The sequence below is a fragment of the Thermobia domestica genome, chromosome 2, assembly GCF_964235325.1.
Source record: "Thermobia domestica chromosome 2, izTheDome1.hap1.1, whole genome shotgun sequence".
NCBI lineage: Eukaryota > Metazoa > Arthropoda > Insecta > Zygentoma > Lepismatidae > Thermobia > Thermobia domestica.
The window spans coordinates 346,665,873-346,679,499 of NC_137455.1; the positions used below are offsets into that span (position 1 = coordinate 346,665,873).

Sequence of the window (13,627 nt, forward strand, 5' to 3'; positions counted from 1 at the left end):
GAGTAAGACATACAATTCCTATAGGTTTTACAATGTTGAATACTTCCTCGGATGTACAAAATTATTTGCGTAATATTCCTAACGTTCTAGCTAATAACTTTTCACTGGAGTTATTAATGCAAAATTTATAATATTTTAATGCTGGTTAGTTTAATGCAATAATCGTATTTATAAATTTTTACACATTTAAATGTATTTTGTTTCTTTTTAGAAATACTGTATTTCTTGCCAGAAATTAGGTTGAAGTAGTGCAGTTTTAATTAAAACTAAATCTAGTGTCACAATTATTTTGTAATTTCTATTTTGCGCGGCATCTACTAGGCATCACCCCCTTATTCATGCATTTCCATATATATTTGGTTCCTTGTTACTCCTGTTTAACTTTCTTGGGTAGAATTTTTGACAGTACTTTTTTTTTTTTTTTTGCCCGAATGGAAAGGTTGTACCTAAAGAATAGTTTATTACAGAATATATAACGTACTGTTAATGTGATGGTTATTAAATGTCAGTTTCGTATCAAATGTAACTCCAAGATCTTTGACTGAAATTAATCTATTTAGTAAGATCTGATTCATTGAATAACATTGTTCGACAATTTTTTTCTGGGATTGCAATAGCTGATTTTTATGTCAACGGATGTCCTAAATGCGAATCTGCAATTTGTTTTGCTCTGCCAGGAATAGTTTTGGAAATATTTTGTGATATATCTTTTACTATCTGTACTATAGTAGAACTTATATTACATCTGGTAGTACAAAATACAATTGACTTATTGCATATGAAATTTTTACACAAAGCACTATAAACACACATAATCACCATAGAAACATTGCAGATATATTGTTTGCTTATTTCAAAGTGAAAATAACTGTAATTGTAATTCAGGAAGTGACTTATGATAGCTGTTCGTGTGTGGTATGTTTGCAGTACAGTCCCTGGCAATTGTCCAGTAATAGTTAGCCATAAGTGAAGACACCCACTTCTCTGCATAACGTTTGTCTAATGTTTGTATGTTCTTATGGAACGTTTCACCATGTTCATCTGAAAAATCATTGTAATTAGTTGGGAAGTAATTCAGATAGGAGTGAATAAAATGTACTTTCAGGAACTTGTTGCATTTTAAGGATTTGTACGCGTTTATCATTTTCTGTTGCTAAGTGTCTGTAATTGTGTGCCCGTTTTTTGCCCAGGAAGTTGCATGTAACGGTCTTGAAACCAATCCATACACATTTTTCTTTGTCCGTTAATCTGGCTTCGAACACAGGGTCATGTATTAGTTCACGGATTTGTGGACCCACAAACACGCCTTCCTTTATCTTCGCTGGACGATAACTTGGGAAGTTGGAAGAACAGATATTCGAAACCCTTGCCACTTTATTCGAAACCCTTCAACAACTGCTTAAATAGTCCTAATTTAATATGGATGAATAAGGATATCTTCGTGAACAACTAGATTTTGGCGCTGGACATTTTTCCTACAACTGTCCACTTTTTTTCAGATAATTTCTTTCTTATGTAATGGGCATCTCGTTGACGATTATCCCGTTCATAAGGAAAACAAGCATATTTGATGTTCCCTTGTTGCATTTCCAAAATAATTGCAACAACCTTAAAGTCACAACAAACTTATATTCATTTATAACTATTACATCGGACGGAAAGTAACATACTGTAAAAGATCATATGATTCTTTCCCCATCAAAACATATACAACTAAAATTAAAGTAAGAGTATTGCCATTATGGAGAAACACCCCTTTTATACCAGTCGTGCATGCGTCGATGAAGAGTCGCCAGTCCTTTGGGTCATAGTGTATAGTTAGAGCTGACATTAAACCGTTTATGTCGTTGCAGAAAGACAATTGTTCACGTTCTCTCTGTCTGAAGCTGGTTAATTTGTACCTGGTTGCAGAAGATTGCGTTCCTGCAGCCCTGATGTTAGATGTTCTGCTTTGTATTTAGATAAACCCAGGTTACAGATTAAGTCATTAAGATGAGCTTGATTGTGAATGACTGGAGCACTAGAACTGGAGGGCAACTGGACGCCATTTGTCAATTTTCCGCTGAATCACTGCAAAAATTTAGTGCATTTTGAATTTTACACTGTTGGTGTCTGATTCATGCATAGCAACGTCGAATATCTCTATATCTGCAATTCCAGATCCATAGCTTGTCCTTTTTGTAATTTGTGTCAGCCATGTTGGATATGCCATTTTGATTTTTAAACATTTGATTTCAGATTCGTATTTAGCTTCCTTTCAAACCTATATATACCACGTCTCAAAACATACATAACTTCCTATTTTGTCCACGTTTTCTAGTGTTTCGGAGTGTGCCTTGTTCTGATCTTCAAATGGTCGCCATGTTCCCTACAATGCCCATTCAAGCGAGATATTTCACATGTGTGGTGTACTTGGGTTACCTTAACGATATATAACACATACAGATCCCCGCGTACCACTCCTAATACTTCCCTAGTAAGCAAGTATATTAGTTTTATTACCTTACTCGCTCTGAAATTCAATCCTACTATTGCCATTTCAAGTTTTTTTTTTTTTACTCCAGACTAAGTGTATGGATCCCAAAATACTTGAAATGACAAGGAAACCTATTTACCTAGATAATGGAATACATAAAATGACAAGAAAAACTAAATTACCAAGATAACGGAATACATAAAATGATAAGAAAAACCAAGCTACCTAGATAACGGAATACATAAAATGACAAGTAAAACTAAATTACCTAGATAACGGAATACATAACATGATAAGGAAAACTAAATTATCAAGGTAACGGAATATATTAAATGACAAGGAAAACTAAATTACCTAGAAAACAGAATGCATAAAATGACAAGGAAACTAAATTACCTAAATAAATGAATACATACAATAACACGGAAAATTAAGTTCCCCAGTTAATAACTTATTTTTCTAGGTTATACGAAAGTGTACATCGTACATCGTGACCTTTCAGGGGTTAGAACAAGAGCCATCCATTTAGAAGTAGATAGGCGCCTTATCAAATACGAAACCATGACTCTAACTGTAGTGCCTAAACAAAATACATAGACAGGGTGTTTCAAAACAGCACCGACAACGTTTGGGAGGTGATTCCTGACACCAAGATAAGACAAAAAGTATAGAATAACCTGGGTGCACAAATGCTTCCTTTCTTACTTATAAGTTTCTAAAAACATGAAAAAATTAGCTTTAAAGGTCCATAGATCCAAAACTGTGGAACCTACCGTAGTCGGGTCAAGACTTTGCTTAGGAACTAACATGTACGATATCCAAAAATACATGTTACAGAATTCTAAAGTACTCACGCAACAATGTTTATGGAGGGAGTTTGGCTACGTGCATGTAATCTGAAATACTTCCAACTATCTGTATAAAAAATGTTGCGGAAGTTTCATAGGATTCTGAAACTTGGATATTTGGATAGGGCACATACTAGTTCCTAAATGAAGTCTTGTTGTGCGACTACGGTAAGTCCATACTTTTAGAGCTATGGGACCTTAAAGTTCATTTTCCTTTTTTTTCCCCAGCCTATAACTCCGAAACGAAGCATTTGTGCACTCACGTTGGTCTATACTTTTTGTCTTATCTTGGTGTCAGGAACCACCTCCCAAATGTTTTCGGTGTTTTTTAAAACACCCTGTATAAATATAAGTAATGTACTTGGAAAATCAAGCAAATGCTCTATAAGTCAACTCCTTTGGAATTAATGCCAAGATGTAAGCTATATTGTTAAAATTATGTAGCTTGTATTGAGTGAAATTAGATATAATGACACTATGAGTTCGTTCGCGTTATGGATAATTTTCAGTTAGGATTGTGTCCATAGTAGTGGCGGTTCTTCAGAGCAGTCACATCGGTAAAAATTAAACTTTTATCGTTTCAAATTAAGGGAAGGAAATTGAACTTAGCGTACTATACAAACGGGCTTCGGACAGATGAGTCGAGTGCGTGAAGTATTCGAGGCGTTGTTGCCAACTGATCGTAAAAATGTAAGATGAACATACGATTTCCAAATAACTACAATAGTAGTACAATAACTGGAATATTGATATCACTATTCAACAGTGAAAATGTAACTTGAATGAACTAGATGTTTGTTAACTATATCGACCACGCTGATAACTTAAACGACAATGAAAAACTCGAATTAGCTTTCGTTTCCAAGTTAAAAAGGGGCATTTAATTATAAGTATTATATTTTATTAGCATTCCTTGTCAATCAATTTCCATTAGGCTTCGAAATCCTGTAGATGATAGACAGACTAATTGTTTCCTACAGGCAACAATAGCTGTGTGTATTTTGTTGCTACTTTTAGCCCGAGCTCATAGCAACTAGAGGAGGAGAAGTGTTAATATCTAATAACACAATTACCTTGTTCGATCTGTTTATTCTTAATCTGTGTCTTTACTTTATCCTTGGTTCATTAAATTATTCGTATTCCATAATTTACCTATCTTACTTGGATCACAATCTAAATCTTAAATCTTCTTATTTAACATTTGTAATCATAGTAATCTTGTATGGATCATCAATCTATCTGTTTCTTATCACATGCTATAAACTTATTAACTACGCAACAGTATGTATTCCATTTGAAAGCACTTTGTGCCACTCACACATATCCAACATTCTCCCCCCTTTACCAAATCAGAACTATAACAAAACAAATTAAACAACTTTTTAAAATTTACATTCTATCAACCAGAACTAGACTCGCTATATTGCCAATGCACGAAGTTCTTTCTTTTCTTCTGTTGATTCAATCTACCCATCAAAAAAATAATCTGTGCCTGCATTTTATTTTGGGTTTCTATGAGCCGGGAAATAATTTGATCTCGATCTTGCATTTGCTCAGGCATTGTGATAATCTTCGGCGCTGCATGACCTCTATTCTCCTTGACCTGCTTCAGCCAAGTACAACTCTTAGCATTCCCTCGTTCACTTCTTCTTTTTCTTCGGTTGACAAACCACTTTGCGAATACCTGATTAAATCGTTTTTGTGGTGTAAATTGAGAAGTTTCAATTGTTCCTATGAATGTGTTACTTGCCTGTTTTCCTTCCACCGAATCAGAAGTAGATAATTGCTCACACCCTACGTTTGACTCATCTGTGTCTTCCTTGTACTTTGTTTTTTCCTTGTCCTTCTGATCATAAAATAAAATGTTGGACAAACCGTTATCTGCATCAGTACCGGATAATAACTCGTCTTCCTTTCCACACGATATATGATCTAACTTCATTTAGCTAGCCAAATTGATTAATTCCTCCTGTTCTGATGAGCTGACGGTATTCTCCTGTGACGGCATTTCATCGACTAAGAGGTTATGCTGTTTATACTTCTCAGATACAAAAGTATCATATTGACAGGCTAAAGCAAAGTGATTTTTCCTTCCACATTTGAGACATATCTTATCCCAAGCAGGACATGCTCCTTTCTTGTGTTTTAACTTGCAGTACACACAACTTGATATAGGCTTTTGAGATATTCTAGGTGAAGATGAATCAGAACTGGATGCCTGTCCTTGTGTAGGCTTGGGAAAACGATCTTTTGAAGAATGAATTGCACTTACTTCGTTGTCCCCTCCAGATTTAAATAAACGCAACTGTTGTTCTGTGCTCTCCATCATTAACGCAATTTCAGTAGCCTTTTGAAATGTCAAATCTTTTGTATTCAAAAGTATTTTCCTAATCGCTTCATCTGCTACACCAAACACGAACTGGTCTCGTAAGTTATCTTCTAAACAACATGTATAATCACGGTACAAGGATTGCTTTTTAAGGTCTAGCACAAAACTGGTTATCGATTGGTATTGTTTTTGTTTCATAGTGTGAAACTGATACCGTTCTGAAATTACATTTACTTTACTGGCATAGTATACTCTCATTGCTTCCTTTATTTCTGTGTAAGATTTTTCTGAAGGTGCTGCCGGCCAACAGATATTGCAAAGCTGTCCATATGCCTCCGTACCTATAACAGTAAACAAAGTGGATACTTTTCTCTCCTCCGGAATTTGTGCTGCTATACATAAATGTTCAAATCGATCTAAGTACGATTGTAGACGATCTGTTTCAATGTTAAAGGGTGGAAAGTTTGGAATTGATGACATTCTTGGAACGTAGATTTCTTGAAAACGACTGCGCCAATGTTAATATCTAATAACACAATTACTTTGATAGATCTGTTTATTCTTAATCTGTGTCTTTACTTTATCCTTGGTTCATTAAATTATTCGTATTCCATAATTTACCTATCTTACTTGGATCACAATCTAAATCTTAAATCTTCTTATTTAACATTTGTAATCATAGTAATCTTGTCTGGATCATAAATCTATCTGTTTCTTATCACATGCTATAAACTCATTAACTACGCAACAGTATGTATGACATTTGAAAGCACTTTGTGCCACTCACACATATCCAACAAGAAGGAGAAGGAGAAGAAGAAGGAAAGAGCGGAGCATGTTTCCTTTAAGCGTAGTTTCAGTCTGTTACAAATTGTGTTCTGTTCGTGTTCTGGAAAAAGGTATTACTGAAGTGTAGTTAGTGCGTGTGGTCACTAATTGATGTGATACATTATGGGCCAATCCTACCATCTTCTGATATCTGTCTGATATAAATATCCTCCTGAGATCTTTCCGATAAGTGTTCTACAATGTCCTGATAACAATCAGGTGGCTGATAAACCCTATCAGCTGGTTGGTACTTTGACAGGAAGTTCAATTGCCTGCTAACAGCTATCAGCTACTTGTTAGTTGTCGTGTAGTGAATCATGGACGAAATCGAAGAATTGTTGATGCTGTCAGAGGACGTTGAAGAGATTGTTCAATATGTAGCGTGGCCTAGAAGACCATTTTAGTTCGAATATATGCCAATTTATAACGAAAAGTACACCCGTTGACTACAAGTGCCCGCACATAAGCGCCATGTAATTTGTGTAGTTAGAAGATTAAGAAATATATTCTGTATAAAATATAGTGTTTAATTATTGAAATTGAATTATATATAAAAACATATCTAAATTATTAATCTAATTGACATATTTTTAGAGGTGGAATATCAAATAAATGAATTAATTAAAAGCTCAGATTGTGTTATTACGTGTACTATTATAAAATGGAGTGTAATATGTATATAACGAAATTAACGTTATAAATTTTAGTTATAAATTTGATGTTTCAATTGTTTTCAGTATGATCAACAGAAAACCAACCAATCAAATGGTCCGTTAAAACCTTGCTTCGGGTTAACTATCTGACAGAGTATATATCAGGCACAGTATATTGTAGAACGAACCACGGGTTAAAGTAACTGACAACTTCCTGATATCTAATTCTGACTGATAGTAATCAGAAAGAATATCAGGATATTGTAGGGCTGGTCCTATGTCTCGCAAATGTGTAAAAAGTGCTGACAATTTTTGCTACAGAGCAGACAGGCTACATTGAAATCGGAAGGAGACTAATAACGCCATCTATTAGAAACAGACCGTACTTTGGCTGTGAAATCAGGGACCACGACAAGCTTTGGGCTCCTAAGGTATGTTGCAATTTTCTTTCTCGATTTCTCATTCTTGGTTGTATCGTAAAGGATTTTCCATGGGCTTTGCTACTCCCATGATCTGGCGGGAATCACCAAACCATGTGAATGATTGTTATTTTCGTATGACAACCTCATTAACATATGGTATTTTCAAGAAGAAAAATCTTTCTTGACATATCCCAACATACCATCGACCATGCGACCAAGTGCCTCACGCAGACGAACTGCCTGTTCCTGTCCCACCTGCCTTTACTTAAATGTCAACCAACTTTCTAGGAAATTAGAGGGCAAGAAGCTGTAAGGATCTTGTGGCAAATCTTTTGCACTCCTGCGATAGACAGGAGTGCAACGTTTCCAAAAGGAGTTCTTTCCTAACGACTATGGTCCTGTAAGCGACGAGCACGAGGAATTCTTCCACCAGCAAATTTTGGACATGAAAATGAGATACTAGGGAACGTGGAGTTCATCAATGTTAGCCGATTACTGCTGGACACTAATCAGGGAATCACAAGCAGAAAGCTACAAACGCCAGGCAAAGCGGTTGCGCCTTCAATAGTCTTTCTCCGAGAGATAACAACAAGGAAAATACATGCATAAGGTTATATAGGGAATAACGTAAAGTTATCGAAACTTGAAAACGAGAGCTAATCTTGCATTTTCTTTAACATTTTCGTTATCAGCATACCCGGAAACATAAAGATGTCAGTTACAGATGCTTCCATGCCAGTTACAGAAAAAAGTGATTTTTTTTGGGCTAGTGTATTCTACAAGAAAAGTAAAGAAAAGATTAATAAACTGTTATTACCTTGAGTTTACATCAACTTCGAAAATTATCCAGCTTTAATATTTTTATTCACTTAATGGAGAGACTTCACAGGCTTGTAATACTGAATCAAATACCAAAAAGTACCTTCATTAAAATTACATCAAAGTTGTACAAAGTTAGGCTAATTACTCAATAACTTTACCAAAATATAACAAGTTACTGTTTTTATATACTTTTTATACTGTTTTTATATATAAATTCTTGTGCTAACAGGCAACTACAAGATTGTCTCTTCCTTTAGAGAGACAGACATCAGAATATAAAATTATCAAGAGCAAATGATGTACTGGGCTTGGTTTCTTGTTATACCTTTAAAAATTTAGTTAGCTGTTTTATTTAATCATTTTCGTTATATTTTATCTTTTGTGAACAGGCACATAGCCAACCAAAATTTTGAATTTTGAAGGGGAATAGTGTTTCCTACGAGACGAGACGAGGAATAAAGTTTTTTCTTCTCGTGTCGTAAATACATGTTGTCTGTTGTCTTACGTGATCTAAACATGAGACAGTTCGGTATTAAACCCTCACATGTGCCTGCATGCAACAAAATCAATCTCCCCCATTTACCAATTGAGACAGGCATTGTAATTTTAAGTGTAGAGTCAGTGCAACATTTGTTATTTGAGTGGTTTGTTTGGACCCCAGTCAAGCCATACAGTTTTCTCGATTTCGATATCTGCCATTTCTCTCAAAAAACTACATATTATAACGCGCCCGTAAAGAATCCGGTCAGCAGAAAAAAAAAACCTTCATCAATCGGGCGCTTTGGGTGCGGGACATCTAAATCTTCTTTTATACAAGATCTCAGCTCAATCCTCCCCAACAACCCTTACCTTTTATTGGTTCAATCAGTGTTTCTTTCTCCTTCAACTTTCAGTAGAAAATAGCGTACAAAAATTCGGCTGCAAAAATATAACACAAACATACATACACACAAATTCTGGAAATAATCACACCAAATCCTTGATTTTATTGTTTTTATTATATTCCAAAAGTAGATAACAAATATATTATTAGAATAAAAAACAAATAAGCAAAATGCGTATTTGAATGCGATGTGAATCAACAAAAATTCCAACGATTAATAAATATATATATATAATATGACGTATTTGAACGTTACGTTAATCAACAGCAATTCCAAGGAGAAATTTAAATCTTTTATTTAATTCTTTGTATATATACGAATTCTTAACAGTTCTTAAAGCTATCTAGTGACAATCTGAAACAAGCAAATGTCAATCGATACTGATTCACAAATTAAGGGGGGGGAAACCTCCACCTAACCTTATGTATTATATAATTGTACTTTAATTTCTTTCTTTTATTGAAAAATTTGAAAAGCAAATCAAGACTGTATAGACAAGAGACAATATATATGAGCGGTCACGCCACACACTAATATCAAATGGTACTGGGATTGATCCAGTCAATTTATTAATATTAAATTTTTCAATTACTCTCTTTCTAATACAAAACGTAGTATTTCCAGACAACAATGTAATGTTTCTCCTTCTTCCAATGCTGAAAATGTCATTACCAAGGATCGAGCTGAGATTTATAGTCAAAAAACGGTAATTGAATACGATAACGGATCAGACAACTTCGCATTTATCGAACAACGGAAGAATCCTGCTTAAAGAACGAATACTACTAGACAACCAACAAGAACTAATGAAAACATATCCCTAACAGTTAACGAGGGTCACAAGGAAGTAAAATTGAAATAGTTCTTACCTTCTCAATAATGGTCTTATACCTTTCGTTACCAACTCTGTCTCGCTGTCCTCCTCTGAATGGAAATCGACCTTCGTTCTGGCTTACTAAACCAACTCCAAATACCACAAATAAGTAAGGAAAGACGTAAGATCCTCTCAAAAGGAATCAAATAACGTATTCAAGTAAACGGAATAAAGTGGAGTATTCAAATTTATATCGAATCTTGCTGCAATCAACGATCTGGTAATATAAGTAGTTATCCAAAAATCATTCACTTTCAATTCTTTCTTTTCAATACCAGAATTGAATTGCACTAGGAATTAAAACAATCCCTTGATTTTCACGACCCCACTTTCTTGCTCCACTTATTTTTTTTTTTTTTTTTTACGAGAGTGTTTCGGTTCACTCTTTCTTTTTTTTTTACTTCCAGATATAACCGTTATTAATAATTATTAAACTTTGTCTCCTTTGAACCAAACATGCAAAATTCTCACGAAGTTACTAATACCGATTGCACAAACTCGTGTTCGTATTACGATTTCACGTTTCCTCTTGTTCACACTAGCCTCCATTAGACATCTTCACACCTTTCAATTCCGAGCGCAACTCCCCGGCCGGGAGTCAGCTACGCCCGGAGGAAAGAAGAAATCAGTGTTGCCGTCTGGAAATACTATAACAATATATCACCTTTTATTTTTCTCTTCTTTTTAATCGCCAGGATCTTTACTTTTTCAAAAATTTTAAAAATATGTTACAACAATTTTTCTCTCTTTCCTTCGATGTTTTACAATATAAGTTAAATTATTTTTAATTCTTCTGATTTTGTAATAAAAGTCGTCCTGACGATTTTCCTCCAACTCAGATTCAGAGGCGGCTTTTGTTACAATATCAACTACATCCTTTCTCTCTAATAAAAGCTTCCTTCCTGAAAATTTCTTATATCGAAACCCTATTTTTTGAAAGTACTTTTCAAGAGTTGACTTCCCACTCGTAAATAATTTTTTTCCGTAACGAATCAAGAAGAAAATTTAACTCGGAATGAAAGAGGCTCTTTATTCTATTCCTCGTCTTCGAAATAGCACCGTGCGTTATATATTATTTCCCGTGACTTACTCGTATATGTTGAACCACTATTATTTTACATTGTTGTTTCAGAATTTTCGGTCGTCATATTAATTTGGTAAGTACTGAAACGATTCACAACCAATAATTATTATTAATTTGGAAACAACATTTAACACAATACACACTACCGCACACTAAAACAACTATTTCACAGAACATTCAACCCTCAACTACGGCAACACCGCGGTCGTTGCATAGAAACAGCGTGAAAGAATACTGCAGTGATTAGCTAACAATCCTCCCTTCGTTTTGGTTAGTCCCGGTGGGGGCTCTCGGTCGAAAAAGTGTAAAACGCTTTTTCAGGCCAGCCACCCTGAATGAGGTTTTCCTGGGTTTTCCTCATTCACACCAGGCAAATGCCGGGGTGGTACCTAACTTATAGGTCCCAGGCCGCTTCCTTCCTTCCCTTTTCCCGGATAGTGTTCTCGCCGAGGGACGTCATCCCTCAAACGTGATGTTCTAAATGGCCATAAATGCCTTAAGCCCAGAAATCTAAATCCTAAATCGGTGTGGTAAGTATACATGCAGCTACCTGTCAGAGGCGAGCTTGCGTTGCGCAGGCAATAGCTTACTGCAATAGAAAAAGCTTACTTTTAACCGTCTTGAGATCCGTCAATTGTCAACTAACAAATAAAATTAATATAATCCTAGAGTAGGTGATCTTTAAATATTTATTTTTGTCTCCTGTTTGTAAAAGTTAATACATAATCATCTGCTGAAATTACTTACGTGAGAGACATAGATTTATTAACATTAACATTTGCCATTTAAAAATTATTCCACTTATTTACAGATTACATTTATAGTTTGGCTGCTGCTTCTTGTTCGTTCATGCCGTTGTCTATAGTAAGTTAAACTTTCCCATCTCTTGGTTATTATTGAACTTCACACGTAAGTGGGTTCGTTTTACAATGTAAAACAAGTAGACTTTTGAAGAGTGCGAATTCAATATTGAAATCGGTATTAGTAAATATATAACTTCCGTTTGCAGTAGAGTGCAATAGAGTCCGGTAAGATCGGATTATGGACGGAGCCAATGGAGCCCAGGTTCCGGAACCCCCAGGCTCAGGCGATCCCAAAAACCCCTCTTTCTAAGACTAAAATATAGTAAGCAACTTATTATATTATAGGCTTATAGGCTTTAGACCCATGCTATTTTTTTCCGCTCGCTACACTCGCAGTATCGCTATAATTAACTCTTTTTCCAACACCGTCTTCACGATACTTATTTTATGATGGTGCGAGCTATTTTGGACTTCTATTACAAACCAAATTGTTAGCTTGTGGCAGGGGCGGATCCACGGGGGCCATCGGGGAGATCTTCCCCCCAAGAAGAGGAAACTTTCTTATTTTATATATAAATAAAACCAATCCCAGAGTTTGGAGGTCTTAAAAGTAGCAGTATTATAACCCACCAACCCCCCAGAAGTCCGTCCTGGATCCGCCCCTGGCTTGCTGTGACAATTCCTTTGAAATATCTCTGTCATTTCAATGTCGTTCAAAGACATAGAACCCTTTGCAGAGCAAAGATGTAGCAAAAATACTTTTCTAACAATGTAGCCTTGTACAGCTTTACCTATTTATATATGATATTTCTCCTTTTAGTATATTAGTGTTTTTGCAGGGATTGTTGACCATTTAGCTTATATTTAGCATTTGTGTGTTACACTGCAGGTATGAGCATTTAACTATTAATAATGAATGTAATTAAGCTAATTATTGTAAACTTGGAGCACATTAAAATGTTACAGCATAGTTCTCGGTGCTTCGATAAGCCTATGAGTCTGTGGAAGGCAGCAAAGAAAATTTATGCACCGGAATTATTCGTAAAATAGGGCCGCCCTTGAAACAATCAGCTCCAGGGTCCCAAAAACCTTAATCCGCTCCTGAAGTCCTGAAGTCATACATATTCTGTAGGACCTGTTCTTCGGACGGTGAATCCATACCAAGAATATTTTTTCCTTACCTTACACTTATTACTATAGATATCAATATTAAAACTGGTAGGGGTGAAAATGTGGGGGGTCGTGGGGGGAGGATAAAGTCTCTTTCGTAAAAGTTCAAGAAAGGAAGGAGGAATAAATCATTAGAATCAAACGAAAAAGTCGATTCGTCGCCTCTTAGTTCTGGAATTCTATTTTCATTCCTACTTCTTGTACTACTGCTGGTTTCAGTAGAAGGATAACGGGGTGAGATGGAATCCATGCTTCGAAGCCTGAATCCATTTCAAAACCAATTAGTCACCTTCTATTGTCGTTTTCCCTTCATAGAAATCAATATTGGAAGTGGGAGTGGTGGCTTTAGTATATTAATATCACTTCCAGTTGTAAAGAGGAATAAAAAATATAGATAAAACTAATTCTTGTGGTATCTACTAAATCCATATAAA

General features: G+C 35.4%; 1 protein-coding gene across 1 annotated transcript; it reads right to left on the bottom strand.

Annotated features, from left to right (window-relative positions):
- Positions 1 to 5,266: 5,266 nt before the first annotated feature.
- Positions 5,267 to 6,133, bottom strand: LOC145679568 (uncharacterized). The gene has a single exon (XM_081750145.1). It carries the CDS (start codon positions 6,131 to 6,133, stop codon positions 5,267 to 5,269), a length of 867 nt encoding a protein of 288 aa, XP_081606271.1.
- Positions 6,134 to 13,627: the final 7,494 nt, after the last annotated feature.